The sequence below is a fragment of the Oryctolagus cuniculus genome, chromosome 5 (assembly GCF_964237555.1).
Source record: "Oryctolagus cuniculus chromosome 5, mOryCun1.1, whole genome shotgun sequence".
NCBI classification, from domain to species: Eukaryota; Metazoa; Chordata; class Mammalia; order Lagomorpha; family Leporidae; genus Oryctolagus; species Oryctolagus cuniculus.
This window is the reverse complement of record NC_091436.1, coordinates 1,672,812-1,697,432: the sequence shown is the minus strand read 5'-3', so window position 1 is coordinate 1,697,432 and position 24,621 is coordinate 1,672,812. Positions and strand designations below refer to the sequence as shown.

The 24,621-nt window shown below is 57.7% G+C and overlaps 1 protein-coding gene across 22 annotated transcripts in view; it reads left to right on the top strand.

Moving 5' to 3' along the window:
• Positions 1-24,621, top strand: part of AFDN (afadin, adherens junction formation factor) — a 147,461-nt gene that overhangs the window by 55,389 nt on the left and 67,451 nt on the right. For 18 of the 22 annotated variants that reach the window (XM_051841909.2, XM_051841907.2, XM_051841895.2 and 15 more), the window contains 4 exons: positions 5,357-5,514; positions 15,071-15,182; positions 18,654-18,821; positions 23,267-23,311. In XM_051841909.2, the coding sequence (XP_051697869.2) occupies positions 5,357-5,514; positions 15,071-15,182; positions 18,654-18,821; positions 23,267-23,311 (483 nt within the window). The remainder of the gene's footprint in view (positions 1-5,356; positions 5,515-15,070; positions 15,183-18,653; positions 18,822-23,266; positions 23,312-24,621) is intronic. The other 4 variants (XM_070074581.1, XM_070074582.1, XM_051841910.2 and 1 more) reach the window with 1 other exon arrangement.

The following is a 24,621-nucleotide window of genomic DNA, read 5'->3' as shown; positions in this document are numbered from 1 at the left end:
GCAGGCCTTCCGGCCGCCTCCTGCCTTGGCTGTGTGGCCTGGAGAAGGCTCTGTTTCTGAGGGCCGTGCAGATCAGAGCGGTGAAGCAAGTGACTTTACTCTTTGAGCTACAAGTTAGTTTTGTATATTTTTAGTTATTTCACTTAAAACTTTTATTTATCATTAGCTTTTCATTGCAGCCGACGGAAAGAGACTTAACAGAATTAAAGTTTGCTACAAAATAATTTTGCTTGTTAGATAATGGTGTAATGACTTGTTTCAAAAGTGATCCTTACCCTAGAGGGCCGTTCCGCTTTAGTGCCTTCTGCCCCACGATTCCTTTGCAGTGTCACGTTCGGGGGCCGCGAGGCCGACTCGTGCTGTGTGCGGTGCGCCTGCCTGAATACGGCGGACGCAGAGGCTGCCCATTTGAACGGCAGGTTTGCTGCATAAAGCCTTGCTGGCAGTGCTCTGACCAGAAGAAATGCTTGATTTTAACCCTTTGCTCTCTGAGAACACGCCTGAGCGCCAAGGGTTTTGCCGTGTGCTCAGGTTGTCCGCGTGCGCTGTGGCCTCATGGGCCCCACTGCCCGTTAGCAGCCCTTCCCAGCCCATGTCCACTCACTCACTGTCTCCTGCACCAGAGGCGGGGTAAGGTTTAGGGAGGAGAGCCCCGAGGGGGCGTGTGGGCCTGTGCTGCCTGAGCGCCTCTTCTGGGCTGGCTCCCTCGTGAAGGCACCAGGATTCAGTCTGGGGCCCCACCCGAGTGGCCCTGTCTGGTCCTGCAAGCACCGTGGTCAGGTTAATTTCATACTTCATACTTGACCGGAGGACCACACGTCAGCACGTGAAAGCCGTGGGGACACGCAGACGTGGCAGGCAGCTCCAGGGACTGTGGGTGTGGGTACGGGTCGCCCCGCCCCGCCCTGTGACAGAGACGTTGCCGTGTGCTGTTAGGTGTCCAGGTAGCCGCTGGCCTGGAGCTTTGCTTCTGCGCCGGCCTTCCCTGCTTGTCCGGAGCCCCGAGTCGTCATCACACTTTCAAGGACGCGTCGTGCTGGATCTGCAGCAGCTGGAGAGGGAGGGCTTCCTGGTTCTGTAAAAACCACACCAGATGCCTGTCAGGACCCGCCTGGTTTCTTTGACACGTGTCCTGTGCTGCTCAGTCAGGCAGGAAATGACGTACAAGCACATGTACCAACAGACAGTACAGGCGTGTGCTGCTGTGTGCCAGACCCGGAGGCGGTGTGCCGCGGTGGCAGCGTGGCAGCGCCGTCACGGCGGCAGCGTGGCAGCGCCGTCACGGCGGCAGTGTGGCGGTGTGCCGCGGCGGCAGTGTGGCAGCGCCGTCACGGCGGCAGCGTGGCAGCGTCGTCACGGCGGTTCCTGAGCAGGAGTCCCTGGTCCCCGGGGGTGCAGTCGGGTGGCCTCGGCGGGGGTGGGGTGGGGTGTGAGGCATGGTGAAGGTCGGTAGCTTGGAGTATTAGTGTTTATAAGTAAAAGCCATGTTTTTATAATGTGATGCCTCAGTGTGAATTCAGTGCAGTGTTAAAGGTAAACTAGGAAGTTTTTCATGTCTTCGCTGCCACTGGGTGCACTGTGGTGGGACCGTTCTATGCTCTTCGTTAGTAAGCTGCGGAAGAATTTTAAGCAGGGATTTAGAGAGCTTTCAGTGTAGAGGCTCAGTCCGGGAGGTCAGGTGGAGGAGAGGGAAAATGGGCTTGGGAACCGTGATTAGAGGTGGCGTGGCCTTGAGAGGTTGCGTTGCCTGTGAGAGGAGTAAGCGCCCGGCTCAGCCGCGACGCGGGGCCTAGAGGGAGCGGCCTAGGCGGTGGAGAGGTGACACGAGAGCGGCCCCCAGCAGGCCCGGCTTCACGGACAAGCCCCGGTTCCAGTTGTGTGGAGGTGGCTGGGTGGCAGGGCGGAAGGCCTTGTCGGGGGAGCTGGGTTTTCTGCAGTGATCAGATTCGGTGATGGGGGAGAAGGGAGCTCCCGGCTGCCGGGTCAGAGGTGCTGTGCCAGAGCCCTTCGGCAGATTGGGAGACACGTGGCCACGGGAGGCAGCATCGCCAGGTGTGGGTGGAAGTGAGTAAGATGCCAGAGTGGTTAGGAGACTCGTCAGGGGGCAGGGGGCAGAGGGCAGAGGGCAGAGGGCAGAGGCCCTCAGAGCAGAAGCAGCTGACCCTCCCAGGTGGGTGTGTCTGTCCCAGGTGGGCGTGTCTGTAGGATGCCCAGGAAGCTGTAGGAGGCCAAATTTCCTTACCAGGAGACCTGTTGGAGGTTGATATCCGGGAAGCCACAGCGCTCAGCTTCTTGTTTGTTTTCATTAATAACGTGTTCAGAAAACCAGAGCCCTGCAATCCGCTGTGACTGCCCTGCTCTTGAGTTCATCTGCAGCATGGGCGGGGACACGGCGTCTGCGGGTGCCGCTTCCCTGAGGATGGCGGCCGGAGACCCTCCTCCCTCTCACCCCAGGTCCCCTCCCCCCTCCCCCCCTCCCCAGGTCCCCTCCCCCTCCCCCCTCTCCCCAGGTCCCCTCCCCCCTCCCACAGGTCCCCTCCCCCCAGGTCCCCTCCCCCCAGGTCCCCCCTCCCTCTCTCCCCAGGTCCCCTCCCCTCTCTCCCCAGGTCCCCTCCCCCCCGTCCCCCACCCCTCCCCCCTCCCCAGGTCCCCTCCCCCTCCCCCCCTCCCCAGGTCCCCTCCCCCTCACCCCTCTCCCCAGGTCCCCTCCCCCTCACCCCAGGTCCTCTCCCCCCTCCCCTCTCTCCCCAGGTCCCCCACCCCTCACCCCAGGTCCCCTCCCCCCTCACCCCAGGTCCCCTCCCCCTCCCCCTCACCCCAGGTCCCCTCCCCCTCCCCCCTCTCCCCAGGTCCCCTCCCCCTCACCCCAGGTCCCGTCCCCTCCCCCTCCCCCTCTCCCCAGGTCCCCTCCCCCTCACCCCAGGTCCCCTCCCCCCTCCCCCCCTCACCCCAGGTCCCCCACCCCTCCCCCCTCACCCCAGGTCCCCTCACCCCAGGTCCCCCACCCCTCCCCTCTCTCCCCAGGTCCCCTTCTCCCTCCCCCCTCTCCCCAGGTCCTCCACCCCTCCCCCCTCCACCCAGGTCCCCTCCCCCCTCCCCTCTCCCCCCAGGTCCCCCACCCCTCCCCTCTCCCCCCAGGTCCCCTCCCCCCTCCCCTCTCCCCCCAGGTCCCCTCCCCCCTCCCCTCTCTCCCCAGGTTCTGGTGATGGGATTTGTATGCGCCTCAGCTCGTTTTGCTGAACTGCAGTGCGGTGAACCCCCCACCAGCTTTGCCCTGGCTTTGTGGTGTCCTCAGTGTGCAGGGGCCCGAGACGCCCTGGGCTGTCCCGTGTCGGCTCATGACTGGGCACCAGTACTCGGCCCCGGCACCGCCGCGGGTCCCGCAGTGAGAAAGGTGTGCAGACTTGTGGAGAGTCCCGGGGAGCTGCTGCTGCCTCTCCCTCAGCTTCACGCTGCACCCGCGCGTGCAGAGGTGCTAGGCCCGTGCGTGGGCCGTGTGCCTCGTGTGTTCGCTTGCAGAATGGGCAGCAGTCTGCGGTGAACCCTGTCGGCAGAGCGGACTGGGTCCGTGCCGTGCCGGGAGCTTCACGGTGTTGGCACGTCTCTTCTCCGTCCTGGGCGGTGGTGTCTCCCGTGGCATCACTGTGGCTTCGGCTTTACGGACTAAGCCCATCTGAGGTGCTCTGTAGCTGCTTCCTGCCTGTGTGTTGGGTGCCTGAACCTCAGTTCACTAGAACCCAGTCACGGGCTTAGACGGAAGTTCTAGAACGCTCCGCCTGACGTAAGCGAGAGGCTGCCGGGAGCTGCCGCCTGCGGCTGTGTCTGTCCTGCACCGGAAGTGGAGTGCCGCTCGGGATCGGGTGGCCGTGGTGCCGCACTGCGTGTCTTAGTCATGCCCGTGAGGTTCCAGCCTTGAAGTTTTTCAGACCAGATAGTCTTTGGAGCTCTGCGGTCTGCTAATTTGGGACCCCCAGGTACTTACCCAGGCATTTAGCGGGAGTAAATCGCTTCAGCAAAGTCAGCCGTCTGGCCGTTGGTGTTCTCTGCAGCGGCTGGGTGAGGGTGTCGGCTCGCTTCTTCAGGGGTCACAGCGGAAGCCCTTCTGCTCTGGTTGTCGGATGCGTTCAGTCTGGAAGCGCTGGGCCCTGTCTGCACGTGCGCTTCCTGTAAGCACCGTCAGGTCTGCAGCTGCCAGCAGAGTGGCAGGTGCCGAGGGAGGGCTGCAGCGTGGCGTGGGGAGAGCCTGCTCCCAGGGCCCAGCTCAAGTGCTGGTCTTGGCTGACTCAGCAGGGTTCAGGAAGCTCTCGGCGACCGCCATCCTCGTGGCGTGTTTTCCTGTGAGTGCTCTCCCCTGCGGTCCCCCTTCCCACTGGAACGCTGCCCTTCGAGGACGGGTGCACGCCCTGTTGCCCCATTGGGCAGCGTGAGTCTGTGTGTGCTGAGGGTACCCCTGGCCTGGCTCAGCAGATCTGCAGTCACAGCGCTGTCTGGGTGACTTCTTGAAACATCAACATTCTTTCATGTGCGCTAAGCGAGCACATTGCAGTTTGTACCAGACTTACGCAAGGAGAATACAGAGTGGGAGGTGATTCAGTAGCCACAGTGACTGCCAGGAGGTCAGAGCCCGCGCCGGGGGCTGCAGGGTCTGGCTCTCCTGCGTGGCTGTGAGGATGCGAGGCCTGGAGAAGTCAGAATGTCCCCCGATGCACTGTGGCGGTGTGCAGAGGGCCGGCCTCACTTCTCCTCCACTGTCCCCGTGGGGACGGAGCTTGTAGGGCTGATTAAACCTGGGCCGTAAGTGGACTGCAGGGGATGATGCACCATGCATCACAGCTCCACAAGAGAGGACCCTGCAGACAGAACGGAGCACCGCAGGACGGCCCCGTGCCGTGCTCCCACGGGCGCGCAGTGGAGAGTGGCGGTCCCATCTGCCGTCCCTGGAGGGGGCCTGCAGCCCTGCTCTGGAGGCAGAGCCCCGTGAAGAACCCTGGGCGCAGATCTGGGTCCCTGCGATGGCCTGACTGAGCGGGTTCTGTCCCTGGAAGCGGGAGCCAGGTGATCGGGAGGGGGCGGAGGGAAGTGGGCGAGGCGGGGAGGGAGGGTGAAGGAAGCAGCTCTGGAAACTCGGGCGTCCTTCCTGTCTGGGCGCTCTGAGAACGCGAGTCAGGCATCACAGAGCGACGCGTGGCTTGAACGGCGGCCGTAAGAGGCTGTTCCCTGCGGCAGAGGCTGGCGGGCGTCGCGGGCAGGGCTGAGAGCACCGATCGGCGGTTCTGTGCTCTCCCGTGAGCAGCTGCGGCGTCACTTCTCTTACTGGCCCAGCTTGTGCTCAGGGACGTGTGTCCGTTTCTTTCAGGTGGGACGTTGAGGATCTACGCAGACAGCTTAAAGCCAAATATTCCCTACAAGACGATCCTGCTGTCCACTACGGATCCTGCAGACTTCGCTGTGGCTGAGGCGCTGGAGAAGTATGGCCTGGAGAAAGAGAACCCCAAGGATTACTGCCTGGCTAGGGTAAGCGAGTCCTTCACGTGCGTGTCTTATCGGGCCCTGCCCCGTGTCCGGAGTCCGTCTGATGCGTGCCAAGAGTTTGTGTATCAGTGAAGATGTTCCATAAGTCTGTTAGACCTGGGCTGACTTTGTCCCCACTGTGTCATTAGAATCATTAATTGAAGCCATGTGATAAATACATGTAGCAATACAGCAGTCTCTTCTCCATAGTAGAAGTAGTATTAGTTACTGTATAAAATAAGAAAAGCATAAAAGACAAATTAATGAAAATAGAAGTTACCCTGATTCTGCTACCAGTCACCACACACACCATCAGCTTTTTGTTACGTGTTCTTCCAACTTGTTTTTCTTAATAGGTCACTAAATTTTATTTTCAGTAATGTTAGCAGTCAGGTATAATTTCTTAGAGATAAAAAAATTTCTTTGGTTCTAGTACTCAAGAAATACAGCAGCATTTTGTGCCCCAGAATTGCTTGGGTAGCACTAAGTAGGATCAGGTGGTATCGTACTGTAACATAACCTTGAAAATTCTTAAACTCACAAGTTACACTTCTTTATGAGCAGTGTGTCTCCATCAGTCTTTAGCTGACATAGATTTTATTTTTTTAAGATTTATTTATTTGACAGGTAGAGTTACAGACAGTGAAAGAGAGACAGAGAGAAAGGTCTTCCTTCCTTTGGTTTGCCCCCCAAATGGCCACAACGGCCAGAGCTGCACCGATCCAAAGCCAGGAGCCAGGTGTTTCCTCCTGGTCTCCCATGCGGGTGCAGGGCCCAAGCACTTGGGCCATCCTCCACTGCACTGCCGGGCCACAGCAGAGAGCTGGACTGGAAGAGGAGCAAACGGGACTAGAACCGGTGCCCGTATGGTATGCCGGCGCCGCAGGTGGAGGATTAACCTAGTGTGCCACAGCGCCGGCCCCTGACCATAGATTTTAAAGCAAGGATGTCTCCCATTCTCTTCTCTTAGCAAGTGATTGTTGAATGCTAAAATCGAGTGACTACTTGTTTTACTTTTTCTCTCTGAAATTATTGAGAAATGAAATAATGCTGTCAGTTCTGAGGTTCCTGGCCTCTGTGACCCAGTCTTCCCCTGGGCTGCGTCCCCAGGCAGACGTGGCCGCTGTCTTGTGGAATGTGCAGCACGTGCTGCTCTCCGCTTGGCTTCTGGGAGTCGGTGTGAGGGGTCCACTCTCCTGCTGACGGACGTTTGTGCTGTCCCCTGCTCAGCTTGGCGCCTGCAGATGGAGCTGTGTGTGCAGACATGCACAGGTCTCGGGAAGCGCTCAGCACCGCGAGCGTCAGTCCCGTGGGAGACCTACATGCCATTTAGAAACTATCAAACTGAGCCGGCGCCGTGGCTCAATAGGCTAATCCTCCACCTTGCGGCGCCGGCACACCGGGTTCTAGTCCCGGTTGGGGCGCCGGATTCTGTCCCGGTTGCCCCTCTTCCAGGCCAGCTCTCTGCTATGGCCAGGGAGTGCAGTGGAGGATGGCCCAGGTGCTTGGGCCCTGCACCCCATGGGAGACCAGGAAAAGCACCTGGATCCTGGCTCCTGCCAGGATCAGCGCGGTGCGCCGGCTGCAGCGGCAGCCATTGGAGGGTGAACCAGCGGCAAAGGAAGACCTTTCTCTCTCTGTCTCTCTCTCACTGTCCACTCTGCCTGTCAAAAAAAAAAAAAAAAAAAAAAAAAAAGAAACTATCAAACTGCCAGTGTAGGTCTGTGTGTTGCTTTTAAAAATTGCTGTATTCTAGGTTATTTTCATTTGCATACGAATTTGAAAGCCGGCGTGTCAGTTTCTGTACTTGTGATGGGGGAGTTTTACATCTGTGGTTGGACGTGGGCGTCCTGTGCCAACAGCGTTCTATCCCAGTCTGGGCAGAACGTAGCTCTCGTTTTCTTAGTCTGTAGGCCTCTCAGCCGTGTGGCCAGCCAGGTTTGTGCCTTGTCTGTCAGCTACAGGTGGAAATAAGTGGAAGACGCTGCTTTGCTTTGCTTCGTGCTGAAAAGCAGAGAAATTAAATTTTTGGGGGGAAAGCTAGTAGATGCATAGTTTTGTGAATGTGGTCGTGTTCTGCCGAAAATGGATGGAAAAGAAGCGCTTTTCTCACATTCGAATGACAGATAATAAAAGTAGCAGTGCACAAGAGTAGGGGAGAGAGGAGTGTGGGGTTGGTGGAGCCCTGCGGGCTGAGTGTGGCCTCCGTCCAGCAGCCCAGAGAAGCTTGGGGGGAGGGCTGCCGAGCCCCTCCCAGGAGGTGGGGGGCGGAGGCGTGGGTGTTGCTAAGGCAGTGCCAAAGCCAGGCTGAAAAGAACAATGCTGCGTGGTTGAAAGTCTTGGTGGAAGTGGGGAGCCCCTCCAGCCCTGCTCTGTCCCGGCTGCTGTATCATGTGTCCAGCTGAGCCCAGCGAGAGGCTGCAGTGGGGCTGGGCCTGGGTGTCGATGGGAGCCCCTGGGCTGGGAGGTAGCAGACAAAACAGAGAGCACAGGTCCTTGCTGAAAACAGGAGGTGCCACAGCAGGGTGTACGCCGAATATTCACAATATTCACGGCCAGCTTGACAAATCGCTCCCAAAGCACTGGCTCCCAAGAGGAGGAGGGCCTGTGGACATTCTGCCCGGTGACCTCACTCTGAGAGCTCCCAGCAGCATAGAGGTGACATTCCACTTGCTGGGAACTTGCTGTGGTGAGTGACTGTGTGGCCAGGGTCCAGTGACATTTGACACACACCTTTGAAATGCAGACAGCGCAAGAAACTGGGGAGAGCATTTCAGAGCCTGACAGCTCAGAGACTGGGGGTGAGGACGAGGGTCGCGCTCCACGAGGAACAGGCAGAGGAAATTAAAAATGTAAGTACATGAGCGGTAGAGGGGGCAAATGTTGAGATGAGCGTGTGGAAGATACATACGGAGGAAAAGAAAAGCAGGTACAAGAGAAAAAATTTAGATGACTTGTAGAATCTCTTGGCACTTAGTTGAAGCAGAGCCAGTCAGAGAAAACAGGACATGGAAAAGGGTGTCAGTGCAGTGGTGACGCCGGCTGCCCGTGGCTGTGCAGTGGTGACACTGGCTGTCCCGTAGCTGCAGTGGTGACACTGGGCTGTCCTGTAGCTGTGCATTGGTGACACCGGGCTGCCCCGTGGCTGTGCAGTGGTGACACCGGGCTGTCCCGTAGCTGTGTAGTGGTGACACTGGGCTGTCCCGTAGCTGTGTAGTGGTGACACTGAGCTGCCCCGTGGCTGTGCGGTGGTGACACTGAGCTGCCCCGTGGCTGTGCGGTGGTGACACCGGCTGTCCCGTAGCTGCAGTGGTGACACCGGGCTGTCCCGTAGCTGTGCAGTGGTGACACTGGGCTGTCCCGTAGCTGTGTAGTGGTGACACTGGGCTGTCCCGTGGCTGTGCAGTGGTGACACTGAGCTGCCCCGTGGCTGTGCAGTGGTGACACCGGCTGTCCCGTAGCTGCAGTGGTGACACCGGGCTGTCCCGTAGCTGTGCAGTGGTGACACCGGGCTGTCCCGTAGCTGTGCAGTGGTGACACTGGGCTGTCTGTAGCTGTGCAGTGGTGACACTGGCTGTCCCGTAGCTGTGCAGTGGTGACACTGGGCTTTCCCGTAGCTGTGCAGTGGTGACACTGGGCTGTCCCGTGGCTGTGCAGTGGTGACACCGGGCTGTCCCGTAGCTGTGCAGTGGTGACACTGGGCTGTCCCGTAGCTGTGTAGTGGTGACACTGGGCTGTCCCGTGGCTGTGCAGTGGTGACACTGAGCTGCCCCGTGGCTGTGCAGTGGTGACACCGGCTGTCCCGTGGCTGTGCAGTGGTGACACCGAGCTGTCCCGTAGCTGTGCAGTGGTGACACTGGGCTGTCCTGTAGCTGTGTAGTGGTGACACCGGGCTGTCCCGTAGCTGTGCAGTGGTGACACCGGGCTGTCCCGTAGCTGTGCAGTGGTGACACTGGGCTGTCCCGTGGCTGTGCAGTGGTGACACTGGGCTGTCCCGTGGCTGTGCAGTGGTGACACCGAGCTGTCCCGTAGCTGCAGTGGTGACACTGGGCTGTCCTGTAGCTGTGTAGTGGTGACACCGGGCTGTCCCGTAGCTGTGCAGTGGTGACACCGGGCTGTCCCGTAGCTGTGCAGTGGTGACACTGGGCTGTCCTGTAGCTGCAGTGGTGACACTGGGCTGTCCTGTAGCTGTGTAGTGGTGACACCGAGCTGTCCCGTAGCTGCAGTGGTGACACTGGGCTGTCCTGTAGCTGTGTAGTGGTGACACCGGGCTGTCCCGTAGCTGCAGTGGTGACACCGGGCTGTCCCGTAGCTGTGCAGTGGTGACACCGGCTGTCCTGTAGCTGTGCAGTGGTCACGCTGGGCTGTCCTGTATCTGTGCAGTGGTAATGCTGGGTTCTCCCATAGCTGCAGATGTTTTAGTTTGAGGTTGAAAGGCCTGCCAGCTGATGGTACAGTTGCTTTTCTTTTCTTTTTTTTTTTTTTTTTTTGACAGACAGAGTGGACAGTGAGAGAGAGAGAGACAAAGGTCTTCCTTTACTGTTGGTTCACCCTCCAGTGGTCGCTGCGGTCAGCTCACTGTGCTGATCTGAGGCCAGGAGCCAGGTGCTTCTCCTGGTCTCCCATGTGGGTGCGGGGCCGAAGCACTTGGGCCATCTTCCGCTGTCTTCCTGGGCCACAGCAGAAAGCTGGACTGGAAGAGGGGCAACCGGGACAGAATCCAGCGCCCCAACTGGGACTAGAACCCAGGGTGCCGGTGCCACAGGCAGAGGATTAGCCTTTTGAGCTGCGGCGCCGGCTGGTACAGTTGCTTTGAAAGACCTAAACCAAAGCACATTTTGAATTTTCAGAGCACTAGGGGTAAAGCAGAATAATGGGTTCACAGGGAAACCAATTCCAATAAAGGATGTGGAGTAAAATTGGCACCTGTCTTTTCTGGCGTACTGTGAAGCAATGCTTTTAAATGTAAAGTGGAATGATTTTCCTTCTAGATTGATATTAGTGAATGAAATAAGGACATTTCAAAACATTCATGGCAGGAACATAACTCTCGGTGTTGGTCTTGGGGCATGGTGGGTAAAGCCACTGCCGGCAGCACTGGCATCTCTGATGGGTGCTGGTTTGAGTCCTGGTCCAGCTCCCTACTAATGTCCTGGGAAAGCAGCGGAAGATGCCCCCCCCACACTCATGGAAGACCTGGCTGAAGCTCTGGACTCCTGGCCTTGGCCTGGCCCGTCCTGGCCGTTGGGTCCATCCGTGGAGTAAAGCAGCAGGTGGACGGTGTTCTTTCTTTCTCTGATGTTCAAACAAATACACAAATCTTTTTTTAAAAAAAATAACAAAACCATAACTACCTTGCATTGTCCACCAAATGATGGAGTTGGCTAAGACTGAGAGACACTGGACGTAGAATAGACCCCGAGTGGAGGGAGGGATATTTCAAGGATGAGGGGTCCAGGTGGAAGACGCTGGACCCAGAGTGGAGCCTGTCCAGTGGGAAGGGCAGGGTCGACCGGAAGTCTGGGCTGCCCAGGTGGGTGTGTGGACATGCCGACAGTGTGCTCGGTGTGGACACAGTGCCCAGGTGGGTGTGTGGACACGCCGACAGTGTGCTTGGTGTGGAGGCGGTGCCCAGGTGGGGGTGTGGACGCGCCGACAGTGTGCTCGGTGTGGACGCAGTGCCCAGGTGGGTGTGTGGACATGCCGACAGTGTGCTCGGTGTGGACACGGTGCCCAGGTGGGTGTGTGGACATGCCGACAGTGTGCTCGGTGTGGACACAGTGCCCAGGTGGGTGTGTGGACACGCCGACAGTGTGCTTGGTGTGGAGGCGGTGCCCAGGTGGGTGTGTGGACATGCCGACAGTGTGCTCGGTGTGGAGGCGGTGCCCAGGTGGGTGTGTGGACGCGCCGACAGTGTGCTCAGTGTGGACGCGGTGCCCAGGTGGGTGTGTGGACGCGCCGACAGCGTGCTCGGTGTGGAGGCGGTGCCCAGGTGGGTGTGTGGACGCGCCGACAGCGTGCTCGGTGTGGAGGCGGTGCCCAGGTGGGTGTGTGGACGCGCCGACAGTGTGCTCAGTGTGGAGGCGGTGCCCAGGTGGGTGTGTGGGCACACCGACAGTGTGCTCGGTGTGGACGCGGTGCCCAGGTGGGTGTGTGGACATGCCGACAGTGTGCTCGGTGTGGACACGGTGCCCAGGTGGGTGTGTGGACATGCCGACAGTGTGCTCGGTGTGGACGCGGTGCCCAGGTGGGTGTGTGGACATGCCAACAGTGTGCTCGGTGTGGACGCGGTGCCCAGGTGGGTGTGTGGGCGCGCCGACAGTGTGCTCGGTGTGGACGCGGTGCCCAGGTGGGTGTGTGGGCGCGCCGACAGTGTGCTCGGTGTGGACGCGGTGTCCAGGTGGGTGTGTGGACGCGCCGACAGTGTGCTCGGTGTGGAGGCGGTGCCCAGGTGGGTGTGTGGGCGCGCCGACAGTGTGCTCGGTGTGGACGCGGTGCCCAGGTGGGTGTGTGGACGTGCCGACAGTGTGCTCGGTGTGGACGCGGTGCCCAGGTGGGTGTGTGGACGCGCCGACAGTGTGCTCGGTGTGGACGCGGTGTCCAGGTGGGTGTGTGGACGCGCCGACAGTGTGCTTGGTGTGGAGGCGGTGCCCAGGTGGGTGTGTGGACGCGCCGACAGTGTGCTCGGTGTGGAGGCGGTGTCCAGGTGGGTGTGTGGACGCGCCGACCGTGTGCTCGGTGTGGAGGCGGTGCCCAGGTGGGTGTGTGGACGCGCCGATAGTGTGCTCGGTGTGGAGGTGGTGCCCGGCGCGGGGTACCAGTGCTGGTCAGGACCCATGGTTTAGGAGCCCGGTGGCCGATGCTACTTGTGTCGTCTAACACACACAAGCAGCCAGTGCTTCCCGAATGTGCTTCTAGAAGGATGACGTGTTCGCAGTGTCGTGTATGTATAGCAAGAGTCAGGGGACTGCTGAGGACAGCGTCTGCAGACACTATGAATTAATCTATGCCATTTACCTGGGAACATTTTTAAAAATAGTCTGTTTTTTGCAGCCAGCGCTGTGGCAAGTGGGTTAACGCCCTGGGCTGAAGCGCCGGCATCCCATGTGGGCGCCGGTTCTGGTCCCGGCTGCTCCTCTTCCAGTCCAGCTCTCTGCTGTGGCCTGGAAAAGCAGTAGACGATGGCCCAAGTGCTTGGGCCCCTGCACCCACGTGGGAGACCTGGAGGGGGCTCCTGGCTCCTGGCTTCGGTTCGGCACAGCTCCTGCCATTGCAGCCATCTGGGGAGTGAACCATCTGACGGAAGACCCCCCCCCCCTTTCTGCCTCTCCTCTCTCTGTGTAGCTCTGACTTTCAAATAAATAATAAATCTTTAAAAAATAGTCTGTTTTTGTAAAGGCAGTCACCTAAACAAGAGAAAAGCCAGCAGCTGAGTGCCGTGTGCAGCCTCACGGAGCGGAAGTGTGGGGAGGAGGCCCTGAGGCAGCAGGGCAGCGAGGAGCCTGAGGAGAGGCCGAGGTGGGGTTAGGGCTTCACAGCCCTGCAGGGGAGTGACTGACCTGTGTCTGTCACCCCTTCCTGTGGGGAGCGGGAGGCGGGCCCGCGTGGGCTCCTGCGCTGCAGCCCGCACTGGGAGGAGGTGCTCCTGGCCAGTTTAAAGGAGGAGACGTGCTCCCAGAAAGGAAACAGCAGGCCCGCGGTGGGGTTCCCGCAGACGGCTTCCGTGGGAGCCGCGAGGGGTGAGGCTGGCGGCGGCTGAGCACGTGACGCCGCGTTCTCCCCGCGTGCGTGGAGGAGAGCCCCGCGGGAAGGCTGTGCTCTGGGGCGTAGCCGCTGTTCTATTTAGAAGGAATCCTTGGCTAGCATTATTGGGAAGAGAGGAGGTACACTTTACTCAGAGAAAGTAAGCCGAGCCATGATGGACGACTGGGAGTGTTGGGTAAAGCAGTGTTGTGAAGGGCCCGGCGCCCTCCCGCCGTGACCTCTGAGCGGGGGTGTGTGTGTGTGTGTGTGTGTGTGTGTGTGAAGTCTGCCTAGCTCGGTTCCATGCAGGTGCATCTGATGCAGGGTCTTGGACACTGGCCCCTTGGGTAGCTTCTCGCTGGCTGTTGCGAGGAAAGCCCGAGGGAAGGAGCACTCAGCGGGAGTCTGACCCTCCCGAAGCGCGGGGCGGTGTGGTGCGGGGCGTTGCGGGGTGGGGCGGGGCGGGGCGGGGCGGGGCGGCGCGGCCCTGGCCAGCCCTCTTGAGCTGTTTGGCGACTTCCCCGGAGGCCGCCTCCGGCTGCGGTTTCTGCGGTTTCTGCGGTTTCTTCCCTTGCCTGTTCCGCTGAAGGCTCTGGCAGTGCAAGCTGAGCCGACTTTCTGTCCAAGTTGGGTTAGAAATTCCTGATTTCCCAGGTTGCTGTCATAGCTGTTCCAGTAGTCTTCGTTCACTTAGCGATACGGAACAGATAGAATCACCGGTCACTGTTTGAGGTCTCCGCTTTGTAGGATGCCCTGCCGGCACACAAGGGTATGAGCACAGAAGGCTGAGAAGGACCGCAGAGGGTGGCTTTTCACTTAGCCTGGGAGTCCGCAGGCTTCCTGGAGAGGTTGTACTCGGGGCCAGGGATGTGTGGGCAAAGCTAGGCAGGAGAGGTGGGCAGGGGGCTTGGCAGACTGGAGGCTTGGTGGGAGCACGGGCTCTGCGCAGCTGAGTGTGGCTTGGCTGTGAAGGCATGATGGGACAGAGACAGGAAGCGCCCAGGGTCGCTGTGGGATGGTGTGGCCCGGGGCAGTGTGGGTGCATGCCAGGACACCGAGGTCTGGAGGACGTGATCGATTCAGTGTGAGTGGCTTCCGGCGCACCTGGCTCCTTAAGGGGCTGGCAGTGTCGCAGAGAAGGCGTGGGGCTCGCTGAAGGTCTCGTCTGCTTGGTGTGTGCACACGGTGGCACATTTCTACATGAACTCAGGTAGGTTGGGAATAAAGATGGCGCAGATGCCTGTGGTGTGCTGGTCAGGGTGAAGCCGGGGCAGGACGTGTCCTCGGCCGCCTGTGCTGTTGTTCAGCCCTGCTTCCGGTTTCCTTGGAGCACCAAGAGCCACACACGGTGAACAGCGGCTCAGCATCGTGCGCTTCCATGAGTGCGGTGAACCCAGCGTCCTGCTCTCGGCTGAGTGGACTGACTCAAATTAACCTCCGAGACAGGCACCGACAGGACAAGGAGCCAGTTCTGACGTCTTGCTGGACGGTGGTCACCCCAGGGGGTCTCACCCGGTGGGTCTGCTCTATGGAAACATCTGTTGGAATGGAGAGTTGGGTCAGGAACTGGAGAGGGTGAAGCCCACAATAGGGAAGTTCTCTGATTAAACAGGCAGGCAGCCTGAGACAGTTCTTTTTGTGGGCAGTGAATAAAAACTGCTGAGGCAGCTCTAGCCTTGTGATTAAACGGGTTTCTTTCCTGCTCATGGATGGTTTTCTTCGGATGAGCTGCTCTAGGGCAGGATCTGGTGCTTCCGCGGTGACCTCTGTCCTCGCGGCCAGCAGTTGGGGAATTCACGGCTGTGTTCTCTCGCAGGTCATGCTTCCTCCGGGAGCCCAGCATTCGGATGACAGAGGCGCTCAGGAAATGGTTCTCGATGATGACGAGTGTCCCTTGCAGATCTTCAGGGAGTGGCCGAGTGACAAGGGTGAGCTGTGCTCTGAGTCAGTTTCAAGGTGGTTTGCGAGTGATCGGGTCTCTACGGTACACAGGCTGTTCAGCTCACCAGACGATGTAGCAAGTGCTTGTGTGTGACTTGGCACTTTGTGCCTCCCTCCGACACCTGCTGAGCTCGCCCAGGTAAGCACCCTTGTCTTCAGATAACCCGAACCTCCTCTGCGACCCCGAGCAGCTGGGGACACTGCAGGTGACTGCGCTCTCGGCGCTACATCAGTGGACAAGGTTACCTGCAGGGTGGGAGCACAGCGTGGCCGTGGTGCTTCGCAGCTTGGTTGTGATAGGGATGCAGCATACAGCCCTGAGGATTATCCAGCCATTTAGTAATTTCAAGTGCAGGCTGAATAACCCTGTCTGCTGTTCTTGGGCCAGGACAGCTGCTCAGGATTTTGGAATATTTGTGCATACAAGATATTTTGGGGATGAAACTGAAGTCTCAACACAGAATCATTTGTATTTTGTGTAGGTGTAGGTGATTGTGGACACATGTACGTGAGCCTGAAGGTGATTGTGTAGACACATGTACGTGAGTCTGAGGGGATTGTGTGTAGACACATGTACGTGAGTCTGAAGGTGATTGTGTAGACACATGTACGTGTGTCTGAAGGTGATTGTGTGTGGACACATGTACGTGTGTCTGAGGTGATTGTGTGTAGACACATTGTACGTGAGTCTGAAGGTGATTGTGTAGACACATGTACGTGTGTCTGAAGGTGATTGTGTGTGGACACATGTACGTGTGTCTGAAGGTGATTGTGTGTAGACACATGTACGTGAGCCTGAAGGTGATTGTGTAGACACATGTACGTGAGTCTGAGGGGATTGTGTGTAGACACATGTACGTGTGTCTGAGGTGATTGTGTGTAGACACATTGTACGTGAGCCTGAAGGTGATTGTAGACACATGTACGTGAGTCTGAAGGTGATTGTGTAGACACATGTATGTGAGTCTGAAGGTGATTGTAGACACATGTACGTGTGTCTGAAGGTGATTGTGTGTAGACACATGTACGTGAGTCTGAAGGTGATTGTGGACACATGTACGTGAGTCTGAAGGTGATTGTGTGTAGACACATGTACGTGAGTGAAGGTGATTGTGTGTGGACACATGTACGTGAGTCTGAAGGTGATTGTGTGTGGACACATGTACGTGAGTCTGAAGGTGATTGTGTGTAGACACATGTACGTGTGTCTGAAGGTGATTGTGTGTAGACACATGTACGTGTGTCTGAAGGTGATTGTGTGTGGACACATGTACGTGAGTCTGAAGGTGATTGTGTGTGGACACATGTACGTGTGTCTGAAGGTGATTGTGTGTGGACACATGTACGTGTGTCTGAAGGTGATTGTGTGTAGACACATGTACATGAGTCTGAAGGTGATTGTGTGTAGACACATGTACGTGAGTCTGAAGGTGATTGTGTGTAGTCACATGTACGTGTGTCTGAAGGTGATTGTGTGTGGACACATGTACGTGTGTCTGAGGTGATTGTGGACACATGTACGTGTGTCTGAAGGTGATTGTGTAGACACACATTGTACGTGTGTCTGAAGGTGATTGTGTGTAGACACATGTACGTGTGTCTGAAGGTGATTGTGTGTGGACACATGTACATGTGTCTGAGGTGATTGTGGACACATGTACGTGTGTCTGAAGGTGATTGTGTGTGGACACATGTACGTGTGTCTGAAGGTGATTGTGTGTGGACACATGTACGTGTGTCTGAAGGTGATTGTGTGTGGACGCATGTACGTGTGTCTGAAGGTGATTGTGTGTGGATGCATGTACGTGTGTCTGAAGGTGATTGTAGCCACATGTACGTGAGTCTGAGGTGATTGTGTAGACACATGTACGTGAGTGAAGGTGATTGTGTGTAGACACATGTACGTGTGTCTGAGGTGATTGTGTGTGGACACATGTACGTGTGTCTGAGGTGATTGTACACACATGTACGTGTGTCTGAGGTGATTGTGTGTAGACACATGTACGTGTGTCTGAAGGTGATTGTGTGTAGACACATGTACGTGAGTGAAGGTGATTGTGTGTACACACATGTACGTGTGTCTGAAGGTGATTGTGTGTAGTGCCTTAGGTGCACTGTGTTTCAGCCGCAGCCTCTCCAGGACGTCAGGGCCGAGTGGCGTCTGGTCAGCGCTCAGTTTCAGATTTGGATTTTCTGATTCAGGATGGTCGGCCTGAAATCAATTCACACTTAGCAACATTCTGTTTCCCTAGTTATTTCAAAGCTGGGACAGCTGATGGCTGTGTTTTTGATAAGACACAATTTTTTGGCTTTCAGAATTTTCACCCTGAGTGAGCTGTTACTGCGCTAGAGGGCCTTTGCATTAAAAAGACAAACTTTCGCGCCAGTTGATTGTATCAGTATTGAAGATGGATTGGTTTTTTTTTTTATATTTGTTTTTAAAGCTTTTACTTATTTGAGAGGTAGAGTGAATAGAGAGAGGGAGAGATGGAGAGAAAGGTCTTCGATCCGCTGGTTCACTCCCCAAATAGCCTCAATGGCCAGAGCTGGGCCGGGCTAGAGCCAGGAGCTTCTTATGGGTCTCCCACTTGGGTGCAGGGCCCAAGCACTTGGGCCATCTTCTGTTGCTTCCCCAGGCCATTAATAGCTGGATCGGAAGAGCCGGGACATGGACTGCACCCACGTGGGATGCTGGTGCTGCAGGCGGAGGCTTAGCCCACTGTGCTGCATTGCAGACACGTCTTTCTTAGTAACAGTCTCTAGCCTCATTAGCATACGTGCTCGTGGCCTGAGTTGTGCTGTGTGGATTACGCTGTCTCCGGCAGTGCTGGCACCTGAGATCTGGGAGCTGGTGAGTGCCAGCTGCCCCCTCACAATGTGCTTGGGAAAACGATTGAAGATGGGTCAAATACTTAGACTCCCGCCACCCACGTGGGAAACCCTGATGGAGTTGGAGGCTCCTGCCTTCAGCCTGGACCAGCCTGGGCCATAGCGGATCAGAAGTGGAGCAGCAGGGACTTGAACCGACACCCATATATGATGCCAGCACTGCAGGCGGTGGCTTTATCTGCTACTCCACAGCACCAGCCCCAATAAATACATCTTTTAAAAAATACTTGTTTAGTATTTTTTCCGAGACAAAATAAGCTTAACTCAGAATTCACAGCAATTTGACTAATTCACTTGAATTAAGTAAAAACTGGATCAACTGGAAATGTTTTTAGGCATGCATTGCGTGTGAGTGTAGGAATATGTTTATTGGTCTTAGGGTTATTTGCCAACGCGGACTTTCACTTATTTCTTAAGTGGGTGACGTGTCGTTCTTCACGTGCAGCGGCCTGAGAAGGTGGTTAAGCTTCACTCGGTTGACCTCGTCGCATTGTCCATTGGCGGCAGGTGGCTCGCCCGGGCGCCACGCCGCTGGAGCCGGGTTGCTGACGTCCAGTTTGCTGTTCCAGGGATACTCGTGTTCCAGCTGAAGAGGAGGCCGCCAGACCCCGCCCCGTCGGCAGTGAAGAAGCAGGGGGACGCGAGGCCGCTGAGGGGGAAGGAGCGGGCCGACGGGGCCGGCTACGGCTCGGCCCTGCCGCCCGAGAAGCTGCCCTACCTGGTGGAGTTAAGCCCAGGTGAGAGAGCCGGTCGCAGTTGGCAAGCTTTCTTTGCTACATCTTGCTTAGGTGACCTTTCTGTTGGCTGTTTGTAAATCATTTATGTAAAAAAAAAGGAGCCTTTGCAAAATGACATTTATGAAAAAAGAAACTTAGAGTCATAGAATGTGTGCGCTCGTGCATACAGATAAAGTTCATGTGGGTAAAAAGAGTATTAAGAACAAAATTTAAATTGGCATGTCATGTTTAAGAGTTTTAAATAATGTATTTCTTTTTAGGAAAACTTTTCCAAAAAACTGTAATAAAACACTGTTCTTCTACTAATAATGACAAATTGAAAATTTCCCCTCCTAGGGCAGATTTAACAGAGGAGTATATTATTTTTTGTGTTCTATGACTGGTAGCTAAAGAGGGTCTCTTTAAATTTAATAGAAGATCTGGCCGGCGCCGCGGCTCACTAGGCTAATCCTCCGCCTAGCGGCGCCGGCACACCGGGTTCTAGTCCCGGTCGGGGCGCCGGATTCTGTCCCGGTTGCCCCTCTTCCAGGCCAGCCCTCTGCTGTGGCCAGGGAGTGCAGTGGAGGATGGCCCAGGTGCTTGGGCCCTGCACCCCATGGGAGACCAGGAAAAGCACCTGGCTCCTGGCTCCTGCCATCGGATCAGCGCGGTGCGCCGGCCGCAGCGCGCCGGCCGCGGCAGCCATTAGAGGGTGAACCAACGGCAAAGGAAGACCTTTCTCTCTGTCTCTCTCTCTCAGTGTCCACTCTGCCTGTCAAAAAAAAAAAAAAAAAAAAAAAAAAATTTAATAGAAGATCTAAGAAATTCATCATGGTAATTTGATTTTGAAATAGCAGAGTAAGTTTTTTGTCATATTAGTTCTCTAAATACCTTGTGGGAAAGTCATAAGCTAAAGGTATTGTCACAAGCTAACTGTCGGTAGAGAATGACCTTCATAATCTTAAAGAAATGTTTTATGTGTGCGTTCATCCCTCCATTTGCATATATTTGCATGTGTGTATGCTATGTATGTCTGCCATTCAGCCAAACTACATCATTTCTTAGTTATTTAGTTAAAATGGTATCAGGTGACCTGTATTGTAAAATGCTAACGAGAGCCTTCCAGAAACTGGGTTCAGATGAAACCTGGTTAGTTTCTCTAGCGAAGTGGAGAAGTGAGCCTCTCACGTAGACAGCCGAGAGGAGCGTCTGCCCTCTCTGGCGATGTCCATGCTTGCTCGCCTAGTTTAGTGTCTTAGAGCCAACTGTTGGGGTTGACTGACGATTAGAGAGGGTGTTTTTGGACAGCAGGCGTGTGGTGCAGCTAGGTTACATCAGTGCAGGGTGGGGGTGTTGTTTCCGTGACACTCCGGTTTATAGTTGGTGACAGTGTGGCTTTCGCGTTCTCAGTACTTCTTACTCTCACTTTCGTTTGAGGCTGTCCGTTTTCATTGATGAGCTTGGTGAGGGCCGCGTTAGTGTGGCTGGGCCCCTGTTCATTGTGGCTTTGAGACCTGTCCCAGCGCTGCGTGTGAGGGTGAGACCGCCTTGCTGCCCGATCCCGTGGGGCTGTGCGTGTCCTCCTGAGCTCAAGGTTGTGAAGATCTTCGTCACTCATCGGGTCTGTCCTTGAGTTTTACATTTGGATGATGGAAACTGATGATTGTCTTCTCCAGATCCAAATTTTTGAGAATTGAGAGTGTTAGCCCTTAGAAAATTTAAAAAGAGCAAACAACAGAGTATTTATTTGAAAACTAGAGTTAGGAGGGAGGGAAAGAGAGCGAGCGAGCGAGTGAGCGAGTGCGAGAGAGCGCGCGCGTGCTTCCATCTGATGGTTCACTCCCCAGTAGCTGCAGCGGCTGGGCCAGGCCAGGCCAGGCCAGGGCCAGGAGCTTCCTCCAGGTCCCCCACATCGGGGGCAGAGGTCCAGACACCTGGGCCGTCTTCCGCTGCTTGCCAGCAGTGTCAGCAGAGAGCCGGATCGAAGTGCAGCCGAGGTGCTAAGTGGCGCCCGTAGGGGATGCCGGCTTTGCCCCCTGCCGCACAGCGCGGCCGGGACAGATGACTCCCCGGGAACGGCGCAGAGTTGATCTTGGTGGCGAGCTGAGGGAGGATGAACATGTGGATTTGGCACGTGTTCATCCAGCGCTTTGTCCGTGTCAGACGTCCCTCTGGGCCTTGGACAGAGAGCGCCAGGTGAGCCGCGGCCTCGCGTTGCAGGGAGGATTCCCGCCCTCACACCCGCGGTTTCTTGGTGGTTTCTTGGTGGTTTCTTGGTGGTTTCTGGTGGTTTCTTGGTGGTTTCTTGGTGGTTTCTTGGTTTCTGGTGGTTTCTTGGTTTCTTGGTGGTTTCTTGTTTGGTTTCTTGGTGGTTTCTTGGTGGTTTCTTGGTGGTTTCTGGTGGTTTCTTGGTTGGTTTCTTGGTTGGTTTCTTGGTGGTTTCTTGGTGGTTTCTTGGTGGTTCTTGGGTGATTTCTTGGTGGTTTCTTGGTTTCTTGGTTGGTTTCTTGGTGGTTTCTTGGTTTCTTGGTTGGTTTCTTGGTGGTTTCTTGGTTTCTTGGCTGGTTAGTTTCGTAGTTAGAAGTGTCTCTCAGGTGTGGGGAGATCCCGGCGCCCAGGTGAGCAGAGCTCTGTGGCAGCCTTCGGCAGTGCTGGCGCCCCCGTCTTTCCTGCCACAGTGCTGCCGGCGCTGCCTTAGTCAGAGCAGGTGAAGGAACTGCCCCTCCTGCGGGTAGCCCACGTGCCAGGAGATGGCGGCAAATCTGTGGGCCCCTGGGAGCCTCCCCGTTAGTGTGCAGAGAGCTCAGGGGCACGCCTGACCGCTCGGCCCGGGTCTCGCCCGCACTGCGGCGTGTGCTTTCTCCAGGCCGTGACGTCTCCAGGTTTTCAGTCTGTTAACCGCTCACAGTATGCTGCATGCGCTCGATCTGTTCCCAGTGTGTGTTCACCCCGGATTGGTCATGAGTGGGTGAGTCCCGTGTCTCCACTGCATGTGTCACCAAGCATGCGTCTGCCATGTCGAGGCCCCACTCGGAGGCCAGGCGGCTCCTGAGGTGCCTATGCCGCGTGCACGCTGTCTCCTGGAGGTGTCGACGCCGCGTGCGCGCTGTCTCCTGGAGAGGCCGACGCCGTGTGCGCGGTCTCCTGGAGAGGCCGATGACACGTGCACGCTGTCTCCTGGAGATGCCGACGCCGCGTGCGCGCTGTCTCCTGGAGAGGCCGACGCCGCGTGCGCGCTGTCTCCTGGAGAGGCCGACGCCGCGTGCGCGCTGTCTCCTGGAGATGCCGACGCCGCGTGCGCGCTGTCTCCTGGAGAGGCCGACGCCGCGTGCGCGCTGTCTCCTGGAGAGGCCGTCGCTGTGTGCACGCTCTCTCCTGGAGACGCCGACGCCGCGTGCGCGCTGTCTCCTGGAGATGCTCACGCCGCGTGCGCGCTGTCTCCTGGAGAGGCCGACGCCGCGTGCGCGCTGTCTCCTGGAGAGGCCGACGCCGCGTGCGCGCTGTCTCCTGGAGACGCCGACGCCGCGTGCGCGCTGTCTCCTGGAGAGGCCGTCGCCGTGTGCGCGCTGTCTCCTGGAGACGCCGACGCCGCGTGCGCGCTGTCTCCTGGAGACGCCGACGCCGCGTGCGCGCTGTCTCCTGGAGAGGCCGACGCCGTGTGCGCGGTCTCCTGGAGACGCCGACGCCGCGTGCGCGCTGTCTCCTGGGGATGTCGACGCCGCGTGCGCGCTGTCTCCTGGAGAGGCCGTCGCCGCGTGCGCGCTGTCTCCTGGAGACGCCGCCGCCGCGTGCGCGCTCTCTCCTGGAGACGCCGACGCCGCGTGCGCGCTGTCTCCTGGAGACGCCGCCGCCGCGTGCGCGCTCTCTCCTGGAGACGCCGACGCCGCGTGCGCGCTGTCTCCTGGAGACGCCGCCGCCGCGTGCGCGCTGTCTCCTGGAGACGCCGACGCCGCGTGCGCGCTGTCTCCTGGAGACGCCGACGCCGCGTGCGCGCTCTCTCCTGGAGACGCCGACGCCGCGTGCGCGCTGTCTCCTGGAGAGGCCGACGCTGCGTGTGCACTGTCTCCTGGAGACGCCGTCGCCGCGTGCGCGCTGTCTCCTGGAGAAGTGGGAGGTGAAGACGCTCCGTGTTTGTTCTTTGCTGTGGAGTTGGATGTGTTGTGAACAGGAGCAGCCAGCCCGGTGGGTGGAGGCCTGGTGTGGCCCACAGCCTGCTGGTGCTGTCGCGTTGCTTGGTGACACCTGTTGTCCTGTCTCAGCAGCCTGCCTGGCTCTGGAGCGCCGCTGTAGCGTTCTCTCTCGGCTCTGAGGAGCTGAAGGGTAGAATGTACCTTTTCTTCCTTCGAAACACGCCTCACGGAAGCTCACCCTCTGCGTCTCTCCCCTCTCCTCTCCCGTGTGTTCTGCGTGTTCTCTGTGCTGCCGGCGCCGCCTTCACCTGCGCCCTGGCGTGTGTCTCACCCCAGGGAGGAGGAGTCAGTTTGCCTGCTACAGCTATCACACTGGCGAAGGTAATGCGGACCCCACTGCTCACGCGCGCACCCCTCAGGCTGTGACTGCGGGGAGTGGGTTCGTTGTGGACACGCGATGGCCGTGCCCAAGGCGAGCTCTGCACACAGAAGCCGGCTCTGCCTGTGCGTTCCCCGGTTCCCTGGGAAAGACTGGGGCAGAGCAGACGCAGGTGTGGAGCTGCTGTCCGCTGGGGACGTGCGCGGGCCTGCTCACAGCGGCCTGCTCGCCCTTCGTGTTTGGACTGTGTGATGAGCATCCCGAGGCCAGAATTCCGGGACTGGAAGTGCCCCCCCCCGGAAACTGCTCAGAGGGCCCGCGTCACTCCGCGGGGTCGCCGCTCCCGGCCGCAGCCAGGCACGCGCTGCCCAGGAAGCAGGTGGGGCGTGTGCATGGGGCGACCCACGGTGTCTTCCGGTTTACCTGGAGTACCCTAGGTCTGATTCGTCCAGGGGGAAAACTGCGGCCCCAGCGGGACGGGGGTCCCAACCTGTGTCTGCCGGGCTCTGCTGGGCGCACGGTCGGCTGCGCCTGCGGTGGGGAGATCTCAGGCATTTGGGGCAGAAGCCAAGTATTTGTAGAACACCTGTCGAGGACGGGGGGAAACACGGGGCTTTGTTGCGGGTGGCAGTTGTCTGGGTGTTGCTTCTGTGAGATGTTGTGTGTTTAGTGAGGAGAGGCGGGTGGGCTGTCACAGGGAGGCGACACTGGCTCCCCCTCCCCTGCCTCAGCTCAGTCAGCACCACTGAGCCAGGTTCCTCAGAGCCCGGGAAGGCTTCCCCCGGCTCTGTTGCTGCCGCAGAGCCGGGAGGCGTAGGGAAGCAGCGTGGTTCTAGTCCGCCTGTTGCTAGGTCTCTGGGTGCGGTGTGGTCTCACCTGTCAGCTCCCAGGAGACCTTGCAGACGCACTCCAAGTTCAGGGTAGTAATGCCAGCTTCACTTCCCCTCCAGACTGACATGTCGCTCACATTCTTGCGTTCTTACCTGTGCGTTGAAGTGACTGTTCTCGCGGCACCGTGACTGGTTTTCCTTGGTTTATAATGGTTGGTGTGGCTGTCGTGACTGTGCATTGCCCGGTGTAATTATTTGCTGTTAACGCAGCATGTCTGCTAGTTGCATACTGCAGACCACACGCTAGTGCTGAGTGCCAGAGTGGAGGGATTATTAATTTTTCAGAGTTAGAGAGAGAGAGAGATCTTCCGTCTGCTGGTTCACCCCCCAGACAATGGCCTTCACAGCTGGGGCTGGGCCAGGCCGAAGCCAGGAGCTCCATCTGGGTCTCCCACATGGGTGCAGGGGCGTCTTCCACTTCC